General features: G+C 38.5%; 1 protein-coding gene across 1 annotated transcript; it reads right to left on the bottom strand.

The window, feature by feature from the left end:
- Nucleotides 1–1,374: 1,374 nt before the first annotated feature.
- On the bottom strand, nt 1,375–14,675 carry BMP2 (bone morphogenetic protein 2). The gene is made up of 2 exons (XM_075864529.1): nt 14,324–14,675; nt 1,375–2,378 (listed from the first exon to the last, which is right to left on the bottom strand). Exons 1-2 carry the CDS (start codon nt 14,673–14,675, stop codon nt 1,534–1,536), a joined length of 1,197 nt encoding a protein of 398 aa, XP_075720644.1. The 3' UTR covers nt 1,375–1,533.
- Between the last annotated feature and the right edge of the window lie 2,033 nt (nt 14,676–16,708).

Below are 16,708 nucleotides of genomic sequence, written 5' to 3'. Positions count from 1 at the left end.
AAATTTTGTATATAGTATAATTTTTGTTAATACTTTGTGCTGTTTGCAAAATATATTTCCAACACGCCATGGTGCCTAGGACAGACAGTGAAATAGCATACGTATATGGCAATTGTAGAAATCACAATTATATGTATCTACATGACCCAAAAAAAAAAAAAAAAAAGGAGAAATAGTGTCTCATCCATAAACACCTCTCCATTGAACAAGAAATCAATCGGGAACCATCTTGAACTCAACTTTGAAATAAGGTCATAATTCTTCAAGGCCATGTTCTCTGGAAATACATATTTTGTGGACTGTGGTTCAAATTAATCATTTAATGGATCTCTGGCCATTCAAATTCTAGGAATTTAAAACCATAGTGATCTCAAGAAAATTATGCTTTGAAGGACAGAATCTCATATACCAATTGCTCAGCAATTCAAGTGGTTTACTACGGAATTGATTCATACACAACCGAATAGCATCTGTTAGATACACTTTAATGGAACATGTGCACTGCTAACAACCCATGTCAGGTATGTTATCCTTTTATGATCATTGGAGTCGAAGATTTTAAAAGGAGTTAGCCTTCAAAGTTCTATCACTAAATGCGAACCTTGTTTTTATTTAATTGAATGTTACATTATATATGCATTTTTATATAGAACCCACCTAGAGATTGTATATAGCAGCTCTTAGCAAAAAGAACCAGTAGAACATGGGAAAGAACAATTCTTTTACTTAGGAACAACATAAGGGAATAACATTAAATAAATAATTTAAAGTCTTAACTTGTAAAAATATCCATCCTAAGAGAAAATATCCTGTACCTACAGGTCTCAATATATAGTACACGTGTTAAACACTTGGTTGGACCATGCCCATGTTACCGTATAATACTTTTATTTTTTAAGCCTACAAACTACTGAATAGAAAACAATGACATGAGAAAGGCCAATTTTTGAATTTTTCTTTTTTTAAGCATTTGAGTTTATAAAGCCAACACAGCAGAATGCCTGAGAATTGCACAATACTATTATCCGTCCTGGTAATTCTTGAGATTAACCTCTTTCTTGTGGGGTTTAAACTAATGACCTTAACAGTAGCATATAAGAAAGTAAAATATTTTTGCTTATCTTTTACCTCCCATGTATACCTTTCAACTTAAATACAACAAATCAGTTTTTTTTAACATATTTACAAACCCTATATTTCTTTTGATTACATATAAATACAAAAAAAAAACAGCTATTTTTTTGTTTCTAAAAAGTGGTTATAATGGAAAATAAATACAAAATAAGAATCTGACCATTATACTTCATGTGCTGGGTACAAAACCCGTATAAAAATGTACAAAAAATAAAATAAAAAAAATGAATATTTCTCTGATTAAAATATTTGCTTCCCAACTTTCTCATACACATAAATATATATTCAAAATAACGGTTTTTAGCATTACATTACATAAATAAAGTTTCTATTGGGAAATATTAAAGTGTCAACTTTTTTTGTGTTTGTTTTTTTTATCTTGTAGTAAGTTATACTTATTTAACGGCACCCACACCCTTCCACAACCATGTCTTGATAGTTTTTCAGAACAACTTTTTCATTTTCGTCAAGGTACAGCATAGAGATGGCGCTTAATTCTGTTGGGACACAACAAGCTTTTGGGATATTAGAATTAACAGAGTTCACCAATGTTTGTACAATAGCATGATTTGTAGCGTTAAAATGATCTGCCAAGGGAAATGGGCATTCTCCATGGCAATAGAAAGCATGGTACCCAGGTGGCGCCACAATCCAATCGTTCCAGCCAACATCACTGAAGTCCACGTATAATGGATGTCTTCTACAACTGGATTTAAGCCGTTTCCTCTGCCTGTGCCTCGCTTGCCTTTTTTCTCTTTTATGTAGAGGGTGTCCTTTGCCATCATGGCTATAAGTTACTAAAAGTGGCCTTATCTGGGACCAACGGTCTTCATCTGGCAATAAAGATCTGCTTATTCTCACATGTCTCTTAGTGACATTTTTCTCATAGTCTACCGGAGTCACTTCTACAACAAACCCATGGTTAGGCTGTCTGTGTGCAATCCACCTTATTATAGCTGGTGTGACATCAAAGCTTTCCCATCTGCTCACATTATGATGTATCAGTCGGGTGTCCAATAGTCTTGTGACAGGTCCCCTAGACGCAGCAGCAGCTGGTTTGATAATATCATAAATATTAACGCGAAGGGCTTTGCTACTCTCATTTTCAAAGGAATCTTCAACTTCCTCCCGAAAAATCCGAAGTTCAGCCGATGTAGTTAGCTCTTCATTAGGGATGGAAGTCAAATTAAAGTAGAAACGCTGAACACTCTTTTCTTCACGTTCAGGAAGATCTTCTAGAGAATCTAATTTGGATAAAACGAAAGAAACAGAATTATTTTTTTTTAATAAACTGTCTGCAAGTGAAACATCTTTGTGTATTCAAATAAAATGTGTATAGTCACACATTAAAGAACTCTTGATACATTTACAGTGAAATTGAGTCAGTCTACAAGGTCCATTCACAATTCTGCTGGTTGTCATAGAGAAAAAGTCTGTATGATTTCTGTCAGACACATGAACAACAGCTTAGATGAGCGCCTATAATGCAGTGGGACAGTTTTTCCTATATCAGTTTATTAAACAGTGGTGTCAAGATTACAGAATGCACATCACCAGGTGTGTCTGCAAAGTATACCCAAATATTTCCCGCAGAACTTTGAAGGCAGCTCTCGAGTATAATAAAGGTAACTCCAGATCAATAAAATGTAAGTAATGCAATGTATTTACAAAGTTACAAAAGGGATCTGACCAACCTCCCAACTTGATATTGAAAACCAGAGGCTGGATTCACACGAGCACATTACGTCCGTAATGGACGGAACGTATTTCGGCCGCAAGTCCCGGACTGAACACACTGCAGGGAGCCGGGCTCCTAGCATCATAGTTATGTGCGATGCTAGGAGTCCCTGCCTCGCTGCGGGACAACTGTCCCGTACTGTAATCATGTTTTCAGTACGGGACAGTAGTTCCACGGAGAGGCAGGGACTCCTAGCATCGTACATAAGTATGATGCTAGGAGCCCGGCTCCCTGCACTGTGTTCAGTCCGGGATTAGTGGCCGAAATACGTTCCGTCCATTACGGACGTAATGTGCTCGTGTGAATCCAGCCCAAGACTCCAATAAGGAAAACTTGGGGGTTAATTATTCCCCTCTTCACATGGACATAACTGTGCACTTCTGCAGATCTGAGCATGCGTGTTGATGGGGTTATCGGGAGGGAGGATGGTCGTCTGGCCGACAGTTATTGAATGTGTATTGCCACCTTTACACATCATTTTAAATGAGTCAGTTTCTCAAAGAAAAGCACACACGTAATGTGTGATCGTCGTCAAAACATAATTTCTCTCTTGCTCAATTTTGTGTAACATCAAGCTTATTTCTGTTCAAACCCAAGGAAAACATTTTTCCAGTGAGAAACGAAGACTTAATTTAAAAAAAAAACAAAAAAAAAACAAGTTATGCTATTTGATATTTATGTACAAATATTTGCTTCAAGACTTACAATAGGTTGTAATGTAAAGATCTGCAAGGAAGCATATGCACCCTTCAAGTTCCCCTAAAATATTACACTAGTGGTGGTAAATTTAGGCAAAGTAATCACATTTTTTTTACATGTCATCTAAAGTATGGAAAATATATAACCCCAGCACTCACAGAGGTACGCAAAAGATCCAGATGCAAACAAATTTAAGTTTTATTGCAACAAAAGATGGTAAAGTTGAGGTGGAAAGCGACTTGGTAAAGACGTTTCGGCCGAACGTCGGCCTTTGTCACGGTCGCTGTAAGACGATATCACTGGTATGGGTTGTCCGCCGGATATTGACACAGGGAATATCCGGCGGACAACCCATACCAGTGATATCGTCTTACAGCGACCGTGACAAAGGCCGAGGTTCGGCCGAAACGTCTTTACCAAGTCGCTTTCCACCTCAACTTTACCATCTTTTGTTGCAATAACACTTAAATTTGTTTGCATCTGGATCTTTTGCGTACCTCTGTGAGTGCTGGGGTTATATATTTTCAATATTGTGGGATTCTCGTCCCTACCTTACTAGCACCACGCCAATTGATTGAGGAGTGCATCCCAATATCTATTTTTGATATCTAAAGTATGGAAGCATAAGTCAATGTAAAAAAAAAAAAAAACTATTTAATGAATACAACTTGTAGTTGACAAAGGGAATATATCACATTGTATATGCATCATACATATTATATATAATTTTTTTTATTTATTTTTTAATAATAATTAAAACCGGATAGCGAAACATTGTTTTTTGTTTTTTTTTTAAGTGGTTTTTATTTTCTAAAAGTAGATTTATTTTTTTTATTCTATTATACGTACATTTTTTTGCGGGCAGTGCTGTTAACAGCATTTAAAGAAATGCTTTACAGCAGCCACATGGACCGTAGGAAGCTGTGAACAGAAGGGGACCCATTGATTTCTATGGAAGGGTGTTATAGGCATACTCTGTAACCTGTGCAGAGGTCATTGCACATTAAGGGATAGGAGGGAAGCGGTGTCAATGGTGGATCCTTTGAGATATATATATATATATATATATTATATATATATATATATATATATATATTACCTTCCATTGTAATCCTGCCTGTGGCGATAAAGAGATGATTGCTGAGAACTCATCTCGACAGAATAGGAAGTGTCAGTCTATTGTGAGGCTCAGTGGGCGCAGTAAGAACTGCAAGATATTAGGATTTTTTTTTAATATAAATAAGTGACAGAAAATTGGGGGAGGGGGGGAAATGCACCAAAAATTCTTAAAAAATAAGTTTAACAAAATCCTTGATTTAAGAAATCTGCCATTTTCTGACATGACTTTTTTATTTTATTTTTTAAGAGGTACACTTCAGAAAAACTTATAGAATGTTATATGCCTAGTGCATGGCCTGAAGAAGTGCTGAATGATGCTGGGGCACTCAGGTAATCCCTGTGCCATGAACCGCCCACTTAGGCATAACACAGTGTCCACTTGTAGCGGTCCTGGAAATTATATTTAAAGAGCACCTGTTACATTTCTGATTTTTTTTGTACAATGCAAACAGATTGCATAAAAAAAAAAAAAATAAAAAAAAATGTAATTTAGATTTAAAAAAATATTCAGGATAAACCTTTGTATTTTTTAAAGAATGTGTCTCTCACATTCAAGAGAGAGACAGCCAGCAGCCCCTCCTATATATTAAAAAATTCTACAAAACTTGGGAAGAGACTGTGGCTATCTTTTGTTATTCCCCCTGACTAGGATAGTGGAAGAGAACAAGCCAAAAGTTATATTCTGCAGAGCCACCCAAATTTTAATGCATTTAAAATGGAGGCACCAAATGTGCATATAATTCAAGGGTAAAATAAAAAAATCATGTGGTTTTGGTAAGAAAATAAAAGGGGACAGGATCTCTTTTAAAGGCGTTCTCCAACATTTGAAAAAAATGGTCAGACATGGGCTGTCTGGCATTGCAGCCCAGCCCATTCACTTGAATGGGGGAGAGCTTTAATAGAAGACACAACCCATAGTGGCTCTGTTTCTTAGGGGGGGGAGGGAACAAAAAATAAAAATAAAAAACAGACTCTTTTTCTAATACAGGACAACCTTAGTTCTAATTCTGAATTCTAATTCCCTAGACTTTTATAAACTGGTTTCATGGAAGTAAACACTGAGGGTATGTTCATCTCCAAACATCTGCCCATTTATTTCAATGGGAAAAACTTTCCGTTCCCAACAAGCGTTTTTTATGTGGCAGTTTTTAAAAACGGCCGCGTAAAAAAAGCCTCGTAGAAAGAAGTGCATGTCACTTCTTGAGACGTTTTTGGAGCAGCTTTTTATTGGCTCAATAGAAAAACAGCTCCAAAAACGGCCGTAAAAAATACAGCAAAAAAGACTGAAAATCAGAGGCGGTTTTCCCTTGAAAACAGCTCCGTATTTTCAGGAGTTTTTTGTTAAGCATGTGAACGTAGCCTTATAGCCAACACATGTGCATTGGGACAGATTTCTTTAAAGCACAGGTTTGTTAAAGGCATTTTGAGTGCATAAAACATGTAAAATGTATGATTAAGAATACAAGAAAAAAACATTAAAAAAAATAAATGTTAAAAAAAAAAAAGTATACTATAGTGTGGTTTCAGTTTATATGACTAACTGCAAGATATAGTATGCTGTATATTATACACACACACACACGTCATAACTATCAAATATTTTCTAAAAACATGGACTGTTGCAATTATGTCGCATTTTATAATCCCAGACTTTATACTTGAAAAATGCAAAAAGTTTTTAGATTGGATAGATCCACATACTAAGGATGAATATATACATTGTAGATGGAGTCAATTAGACCCCTTTAGTAGCCAACTTAAAAACTTTTTTTCTAGTGGTCAGAAACGTTCATAAAGATCAATGGAAAACAAGCCCAAAAAAATAGGCGCCAGTAACAAATTTCTAGGTATACCAGCTACCTGACTCCTGGGATATTTCCAGCCCTGACATACACACAAAATATCCAACATGCATACTAAACTTCTATACTTTCAAATAAAACATTAAAAGATCATAATTCATTTTAACCAGCTGAAAAAAAAATACTCATAAAATACACTTTAGTTTATATATGCATTTGAACGTCTCCCAGAATGCTCTATCAAAGCAGAGATTATTAGCCTATAAATGTGTATCTTGGCTCTAGGTAAAAAGACGATTAAACACAAAACTTTTAAGTCAGGTCTCTGTAAACCTAAACCTCCAAAGCAGAACGAGTCGGAATGAATCACACACTAAAGAGATTACATTCATACCTAGAAATTCACAAGCCACATGAGAGCCGTACTTCTATCTATTATCTCATCCTGAACTAGGACTAACATATTTACCAGAACAATTACTATCCTGGGACAACGTAAGTAGAAGCCTAGTAAAATCACCAGGTTGCTGTCCAATGTTTACAGACTTTTATCTGAAATATACAATTTAGTTAAAATCCGTTCTTCCATCGGACAAACGCAATAAAATAGGCAATATAAACATGCCCGATATTAAAATTGCTTCCAAGAATAAATATTTGTAAAACTAAAGAGAACATCAAGGATTTGCTAAAATAGTATAATTAACTAATGCTAATCTTCTGCATACAATCTGGAAAAACAACCAGGTTTACTGAGTAAAAACAAAGCACAAAACCATTTATTGGCAAAACTAGAATATATGCACAGTGTTAGGAAGCCGCCAGTAAAACAACCTGGGAAGCAAGCAGTATATAGCAGATTTCCTCAATGTGAAGAGAAACAGCAATCCAAACAGCCGTAGGAAGTTGAGGAATTAGTGGTACATGTGGTAGCAGACTTTAAAAGACATCCTGTGGTTTACATAAGAAAAACCAGCAAGAAGTACAATTGCAACAGTATTCCTACTTCTGCTCATCCATTCATTTATATATATATGTGTTCACCAGACTCATTGGATGACCACATTAATGGGTCCGAACACATGAAAATACAAGAAATGTTCTCAATCCCAAACAATACAATCATGCAGAGTCAAGTCAAGAGCAATTCCTTATACTCATTCTTCTGTAATACTTGTATTCTCCTGGCAATATACAAAATAGGTTTTACAATTTTATCGGAGAAGAGCTGTGTGTATGGAGCCCAAGCAGCGGTACACAATGTCCACATGGTTCCATAGGGAGCCGTAGGCACTCCATGTGTCATCATGTGGTGTCACTGTATTGGAGAGAATTCTCCTTAGAAGTAATGCTTCTAGTGGAGAATGTCTCCCTAATATATTGTCCAACGGAACAATTTTTTTCTCTTTTAAAACTACATATAAATAAAAACAAACAAAAAACATGCCTCTGGGAGCCATGCCATGTGGAAGGCTCAGTATTGGCCAGTAGACTACTATGGAAGCCATAACTGGGAACTTGTACTTAGAATTCAGTCACGTGCATGGGGTCTAAGGCTGAGGCCTAATGCACACGACCGTAGCGGTGTGCACAGTCCATGATTACGGCACAGACGGTCGAGGAGTGTCAGCTGTCCGCAATCACGGACCATGTACACACAAGAAGGCATGGAGTTTAATGAGCCTGAACCGCAAACGCGGCCCGTAAAAATGACGTCCTATTTTTTTTGCAGTCCGAGCTCCGGGCAATGCACGGACCATGGAAACCACTGTCGTGTGCACTGGCCCATAGGTTATAACCTGCCCTATACTATTTGCAAGTGCTGCTCCGCAATTGAGGATAGTAGGTGGACACAAATAAATGGTCACCTGCATGGGGCCTAAGTGATCATAAATCTATTGGCGGATCCAATTAACCCATGATTTGCCACAATACAGGAAAGTAAGGGCAGGAGTAGAAAAACTAAAATTATAACTTAAGGCCTAGTTAAAACCTAGCATGAAATTTCATGTTTCCACTGTGACCAAGGCTTCGTTCACATCTGCATCTGTACTCCATTCATGGGTTCCATCGGAGCTTTCCGTCAGGGGAACCAGTGAATGGAATCCAAACTGAAAACACAGGTTTCCGTTTGCATCACCATTGATTTAAATGGAGACAGATCCCAGTTGTGCAAGGGTTCCGTCATTTTGGCAGAATCCATACTGTAGTCGACTGCGCTATTCATTCAGTCATAAACAACAAAACCCTTACACAATGGGGACAAACCGACACCATTTACACCGGATCCATCACCATTGTACTCAATGGTGTTGCAAACGGAAACCTATGGGTCCCGTTTGTTTCAGTCTGGATTCTGCTCATGGGTTTCCCTGACGGAAAGCTGAGCCGGAACCCCTAAACGGAGCCCAGACACAGATGTGAACGAAGCCTAAGTGTGACTAAGTGATGGATATGATTTTTGAAATACAACTAAAATGTGTATTTAAGGGCTTGCAGCATTAATAAAATCGCATGTAAAAACAGTGATTACAGTTTTTACATGCAGTACGGAATGGTGTATTTCCCATAGAAGCACCTGTAGGAAAATTCCCTACGACTTTTTCTTTAAATACCTCGATCGTGACTAGTCCCATTGCAAAGTGCGGTTTTGGCACAATTTTTACTTAGCGGTTGTTGTGCAGCTTTGAAACCACACCACAAAACTAGTTGTGAACCTGGTCTGAATATTAAAGAAAGGTAGGTGTACCCACACGCGTAGCAGATTTGTTGCGAATTTTCCGCAGCGCATCCATAGCATTTCTGCAATAAACATGTTACGTGCAGAGAACAAAATAAGCATGCGCTGATGTTTATGTGGATGAAGGTTTTGTAACAACCATAATTGTCTCTCTCACAATAATGTTATGTAAGACTGCAAATGATTTTTCGTCTACGTTCGCACGTAGCGGAAATGCTGCAGATTTTCCATCCGGATTCATGGATGGAAAATCTGCAGGGGAATACAGTAGCTGAGAGTAGATAAAATTTAAACACCTTAAAGTGCCACCCTGTACAAAAATAAAAAAAATTCACTGAAAAGTTGCAGAAGGCAAAATTGTACACATCTTTGGCTATCAAGCCCGTTACATATGAAAATGATTCAGATATCATAATGAGGTGAGGCGCCCCCTAGTGATTGGCGAGGCACAGCTGGGGAGTGATAATAGAAGTGATCATTTTTCTGGTTGTACCAAGCTCTGGTTTAGTAACATAACTAATTTTGTACTTATTTAAATGTTATATTGGGATCAGGAGACAAACTAATAAAACAGACATACATTTTTTGTTTGACATGGAGCTCGACCTTGGCTGGTGAGACCCAGGCTTTACCATGTTCTGGCAAGTAGAAAAATATTGAAAAGTCCTGATATAATGTATACAGGGAATACTTTATTAATAAAATTAAGTTGAAAAAAATGTGGTTAATAGACAACATTGCTTGCAATGCTTCCAATGGAGAAGATCTCCGTAATATGATTTATGCTCCATCAAATTGCAAAGGCATGCAGAATAAAACATGTCGTCATAGACTCAACCAGAGGTAGAATTTTTGCATTGGAGTATCCACCGCAGCTTGTAAAGTCTACTAGAGAAGGAAACTGGAGGCTTAAGTGGGTGATAAAAGAGTAGACCAAAACCAAATACTACATGAGGCATCCTGTGCTATCACTGTACACAGACATATCTTACTACATAAAAATAAACTGCATAGCCTCAGCTTGCACAGGTTAAAATCAGACCTTGGACTATCTGAGTGTTGATGCCATCAGCAGTCATAAGGCCCTATTACACCGGCCAATTTTGGCAGCGGCAGCAAGCGCCGATTAACGAGATATTGTTGATTGGCGCTCGTTTGCTCCTGTCTCAAGGAGAAAAGTAGGGAGACGAGCGATCGTTACTCCGATCGCTTGTCCCCATACATCATCATCATCATGTCGGCAGTGCGTCTCCCTGTTTTGACGGCATTTACAAAATTTGATGCTTTTTTTATGCTGCGTATTTCGGTGCGCTTTTCTTTAAAAAACGTAGTCAGATAAAATTCACAAGTGGAAACGCAGGATAAATTTACATGCTGCGGATTTTAAAATACGCACCGCAGGTCGATTTACGCAGAGAAAAATCTGCACCGTGTAGTTGAGTTGTCTTGAACTCTCATTTACTTGGCTGATACGTTATTACGCTGCGGATTTGGTGCATAAAAAAAACATGCTGCGTTTCCGCACTTAGCATGCAACATGTGCATTCAGCCTTAGGCTACATGCGTATTTTGCAGCGGAAAATACGCAGCAAAATCGCAGGAAACCAGAAGAAATTCGTAGGAAGAAAATGCACCTGAGGGTGCGTTTTTTGATAAGTTAATCGCTGCGGTTTTTAAGTTTTGAGGTGTAAATCGCGGCTTTTCATGCTGCGTGTTTTTATGCGATTTTCCGCTGCACTAGGCAGACAGAATTTGCAAGTAGAAATGCAAGATAAATGGACATGCTGCAGATAATTTAAAATCTGCACCGCAGGTCAATTTAGGTGCGGGAAAATACTGCAGCGTGTACATGAATCCCTGGAATCTCATGGTCTATGCTGGTACTGTATTACACTGCGGTTTTGCCGTACGTAATACGCATCGTGTGCATTGACCCAAAGGCTGGGTTCACACAACCTATTTTCAGGCGTAAATGAGGCGTATTATGCCTCGATTTACGCCTGAAAATAGGGCTCCAATACGTCAACAAACATCTGCCCATTCATTTGAATGGGTTTGCCGACGTACTGTGCCGACAAACTCATTTTACGCGTCGCTGTCAAAAGACGACGCATAAAATGACTGCCTCGTCAAAGAAGCGCAGGACACTTCTTTGGACGTAATTTGAGCCGTTTTTCATTGAATAACAGCTCCAAATTACGGCCGTAAGCAATTACGTTTTCTCCTGAAAACAGCTCCGTAATTTCAGACGTAATGGTCGTTATCGTGTGCACATACCCTTAGGGTGCAGTCACACGCGGAAGATTTTGTTGCAGTAGTTTCTGTGGCTGAAAATCAGTATCATTCCTCTTAATGGGGTTGTATCTGCGGCAGGCGTATGGATTTCTGCAAGATCTATTCAGACGAATGGAACACTAAAACAGGCGCAAAAATCTGATGCATGTGACTGCACACTAGAGCTTCATTCACACAGGACAGATTTGCTGCAGATTTTGCATGGATTTTTTAAGCTAAAAAATAGAATAGGATTTAGGAGAGCAGACAGATCAGGCCTTCCTTTATAATTTTCTGTTCGGTTCCGTTCCTGGCTTGAAAAATACATGCAAAATCCGCGCAGTGTGAGCAAGGACTTGGTGCAAATGGGATTGTTTCTGCAGCATTCACATTGATATCAACAAGCCCCATTCAGTTCAATGGAACGGATTTTCAGTCGCAGACATTTCTGCAAGATCTGCTGCATGTGAATCCACCCTTACAACCTCCATGCACACCACTCTGTCATACACATGGCTGGGTTAACACAAAGCAACAGTCGTGCATTATTTATTTATTTTAACTGTTCATTTGTGTAGCATGTTTCCTCATTAATTTTATTGGAGTTTTTGGGGAGCGAGTACACAACTTTTTGGGGGCATTTGTTTCTGCCTTTTTTGTAAAGAAAATGTTTGTTCATTTTACAGAAAAAAAAAAAAAAAAGGAAAAAAACCCCCCAAAAAAATAGGTGTTCAAAATAAAAGTAAAAAACGCAACATGTGGACACAACCTTACATGCTGAAAAGATTTAGGCCATGTTTTTCTTGCGTCATACTGATGCAGTTCACAGCCTCACCACTATCAGCAGTGCAGGTACCCAGGCTCATATAGAAATGGCTGTGTATGCAATGTCCCGATATATAAAGTAACATTTAAGTGTGAGGAGCTACAAATACAGATTTTTATATAGTAATGAAATTAGTTAAGAATGAGTACAAGACTCTAGAGACAGAAATGAAAGCTCCCATCCAGTACATTGCATACACTATGTGTAGTATAAACAACTGATCTACAGCCAGCAGCTCACGGAGGATCATGACTTAAGCCAATGATTGCCATACTCTGTACAAGACCTTTAAGCAGGAAAATAAATATACAATTTTGGAGCTCTGTCAAGATTTACACAGTATATCCGTTGATATTGTTGCATCTGCTGATTACAGACCCTGCATACGTTCATCAATAACCCTCTGTTCACACAGGGCCTTCAAAAGGTAGTTCATAAAGTTGAGATGTTTAACTTTAAGGAAGTGCGCTTTTAAATATTAGACAAAAACGTAAAACAAAAAGTTCTGAAACTTTGTAAATCACAGAAAACATAGAAGTAATATTTGTCACTCATGGGTTGCAAGATTACAGAGAAGATTTACACCTAATAAAACGAAAGATTCTTGTGCATCTCTATACAATAATCATTTCATCTGTTTTCAGGGATGCACGAGAGCCAAGTAACCAGCTGTTGCAAGTCTATTATCAGCCTGTTTGGGGAGATTTGTCTTATATCCACAGTGAGACCATCCAAGACTTACCAGAAGACAAAAAGTCATTGTAAAAACAACACAATTACAACTTCTCCAGATATCTCACGAGGATTAGATAAGGATTAAAAATTTTACAAACAACCTCAGATCAACTGTAAATTAGAGGATTTGGGTTGTATTTAGCATTTAAAATGAAATCTATCTGTGGGAATTTTTCATTTGGACTCAATCTGAGGAACTCACAAGGGGAGATGGAGGGGATAAACTTCACGACACATAAATCAGCCATGAATCTGAGGTTACACTAATCAGTCTTGAGAGATGCGCAGGCTCAACACATGTAAAAATTTGTTTCGAAACAATTACGGATCACTCTTATAAGAGGCCTACACCGAAAAGCCTCCCCATAGCTCTGTCAGGGCACTTAGAATAAATATAGAAAGGCCTTGGTGCACGTCGTCTAAATGGCCGAGCTGTCAAGAGGGCATGAATTCCACACGTTACGTCATGGTGTTAGTTCCTACACATAGTAACAAAACTTAAATGCTCTGTTAACTTTACCATTAAGGACGTAAATAAATGGTCATGCAAGACTAGGGCTACGCAGACTTTTTGTAGGGATAAGTCTTGATATTTTTGAGATACAGCTGCAGTCCAAATGAGTGCATGGAGTTGCAAGCAATCTTGTGGCCTGCAGCTGTCACTCAATAGTTAAAATCAGTCAGTAGTACTATAAAAAGTCACAGCGTAGCCCTAACCCGAATGGTACACACACTAAAAACATACAGGTTAATGCCATGGTCTTAATCAGATCTCAAACCGCCGCAGGAATTCGTCATAATGTTAGTAATACCCAGGGAATCAGAATCTGAAGTACGGAAACTCACATAATTGGGCTTCACTCTGAAGAGTCAATGGTGTAAATTGTTTTTTGCTGCTAAGTTATGTCTTTGGTCACATTTACATTGGTTTATAGTTTTTTTCTATATTTTAGATCTTATGAATTTCTTCATAGGAGGGCGTGTGGTTAATCATATTGCACCCTATACTTTATGTATGAACTAAAATGTGTGTCTGCACCTACATACTATAATTAAACAGCCGCACATGTGCGCTAGGACTTAATATAGAACTAAGCATGGGCTAACTTACATAAGTCGTACACAGATACATGTGCCTTGTTGTGTCACGATAATGCCAATAGTTCTTAGTAATTTGGTATGCCCAGCCACAAAAATGGCTCCCTTCATTCAGAGGAGGGTTAAAGTACATTTTAATAAGTGAGCTAGTTTTTTACCTTCATGGTGGAAGCTCCTGACTGTATTTGCTCGGCTGGCTGCACGCTCTTTCTGATAATCCATGGGGGGCTTGTCTTGGTTGTCAGCCAGCTGGGCCGAGTGCAGATGGTACAATTCCAGCATGTAGTGAGGGATTACCACATTTTTGCCAGGGGTTGGACGCCTCTTCAAACCGAACATATTAAGTAAGCGAAGCTCAAACTGGTTGAGGATGCCCTGTGACTCCTCAGGAGATGCTCGGCCAGACTCTGTGTACTTCCTCCTGCCAACCTCTGGGATAAGGCCGGTGCAGCCACTCAACAGCACCTGATAAAGCAGCAGAAGGAGCAGAGAACGAATCCCAGCTACCATGGTCAACCTGAATGAGGCGAGAGATAGAGAGACAGACATAAGTAACCTATGGGAGCAGTTACAGGTAGTGTATATGGAGACCGTTTTACCTAAACAACATTCCTGTATTGGCTCCATACACTGAAAATTATCGTGATATTAAATGATGTGAATACATTTATCTCAGTAAAGATGTGAGAAAATAAATGCACCCTTTTAAATTAAATAGATCATATTATATTGATCTGTGCTGGTGCTTGGAGGGATTGAAAAAAACCAAAACAGTCTCCATAGTCCCAAGATGCCTAACAAGCATAGCTACTAAAATGCCCCACATTTCACTTTTCTAATTTGTTGTACAGCACGTACGGTAGATACATTAGGGCTGGGTCCACATTGAGCATTTTTGTTAAATTCTTAACATACTTTTTTGTTTGGTACATAAACTCCCATGTCTCTCAATAGAAGTCCGGAAATAAAAAAAATAAATAAATGCACAATGTGAACCCTGCCTAAAAGAATTACTAAAAGGCACAGCGAAATCCTTGATTAACCAAGCTTAACACCTAACTGCCCAGACATTCCAATCAAATATACTAAACGTTAAGCCCGCCAGTTAACTAAAGCAAACCAGGGCGTGATATTCAGAGTCAGCAGTGAGAAGGTTAATACAATGCACTAGTGTTAAGTTATAATAATACAGTGACCGCACTATGCTCCGGCTCCTATGAGGTGTTAACCATTTGTACTATGTTCCAGATCAGAGTTCTAAAGTTGGGTTCCCAAAACCAGGAACCTAAACAGAAGCAATATATAAAGAAAGGACTTAAAGGTCTCCTCTCCTGGATCCAATTCTGGTTTTGGCTAAAAAAAAACACAAAACAAACTCATGCAAAATCTTCTGTAAATCTGCACTGTGGGAACCCAGCCTTAGGGTGATGTGGGAGCGATCTTCACCTGTGTTCACAATCTTATTACCTGCTACTGAAAGGTGTTGTGTCTGCAAAGCCAAGCATTAGATCACAAGGACAGACAATGTTGCACTGCACAGGTGTTAGAATCCCAGTACAACAGAAGGTTCCTTAACTGGGCAAAGGAGAAAAAAAAAAAAATCAAAGAGAAGGAGGAAAAAGAAATATCAAACAACTTCAGCAGGAATGAAAGAAGTTTTTGATTTTTTTTTCCTGTCTGTGAGATGAGAAACAAAGAGTAGGAAGACCCTTTCTATTGACTATTTGTAAAGTTTTGCAAACAACATACAAACAAAGACAAAACAATAAAGAACATTAGATACATACAGTATATACAATGCAAGGGACAAGCAAGATCAGACTGGGCATAGACAGAGGATATGAAGGCATGGCATGCAGTGTACCTGTGTGCAGCAGACTTTAGATCTGGATGACAGTTTCCACATCACTTGCTGTTACACTGTGTCCTTCCTAGGGCTGCTGGGCAGAAATCTAGGGTTATCCTGAGCACAGGTCTCCTCTTTTTGAACATACTTTACATATGTAACTAATTTCGATCTTTAGGAATTGTGACAAGGCAAGTCCCAAGAATTCTTGTGCTTCTTCTGAAAAGCTGTTTCCTTGCAGGCTACAATGTGAACAGGGATCTCATGCAGCTGTGGATGTGAAGACTGCAATGAAGATGTAAAGTCATCTCAGCATATCCAGGGGTTGGTGTCTGATGACCTCCAATGTCTCCTTCTCTATCCCATGTGCAGCAGAAGCCACTCTCCATGGATCCCTCACCGGTGAGCTTGTTTCTTTCTCAACTTGCATTTGTTTTTTTTGGTCTTTTCCTGATGTCACAGGATTTCTGCCAATCACCAGTGAGGTGAAATCATTGCAGAGAGCCGCACACTCCACTCCATAGACCCCCCTCCCTGTTCTTAAAGTTTTCACTGGGTTTATGTCTTTATAGATGATATGCGCCACCTACTGGACTAATGCATGAACTGACCCTCCCTTAATATTATATTAGATACTGCATACATAGCAATTCCATAAACAACATTATTATTGGAAAAACTTTACAGAGTGGTTTGA

Source organism: Rhinoderma darwinii, chromosome 4 (assembly GCF_050947455.1).
Source record: "Rhinoderma darwinii isolate aRhiDar2 chromosome 4, aRhiDar2.hap1, whole genome shotgun sequence".
Lineage (NCBI taxonomy): Eukaryota > Metazoa > Chordata > Amphibia > Anura > Rhinodermatidae > Rhinoderma > Rhinoderma darwinii.
Note: the sequence above shows the minus strand (reverse complement) of the source record. Positions and strands in the feature narration are given on the sequence as shown.

What these genes read in the sequence shown, in the direction of transcription:
- BMP2 (XM_075864529.1), bottom strand. Translation starts at nt 14,675, where the DNA reads ATGGTAGCTGGGATTCGTTCTCTGCTCCTTCTGCTGCTTTATCAGGTG. An exon ending in CAGGAGCTTCCACCATGAAG is followed by an intron (nt 2,379 to 14,323) that starts GTAAAAAACTAG and finishes TATCCAAATTAG; the next exon opens with ATTCTCTAGAAGATCTTCCT.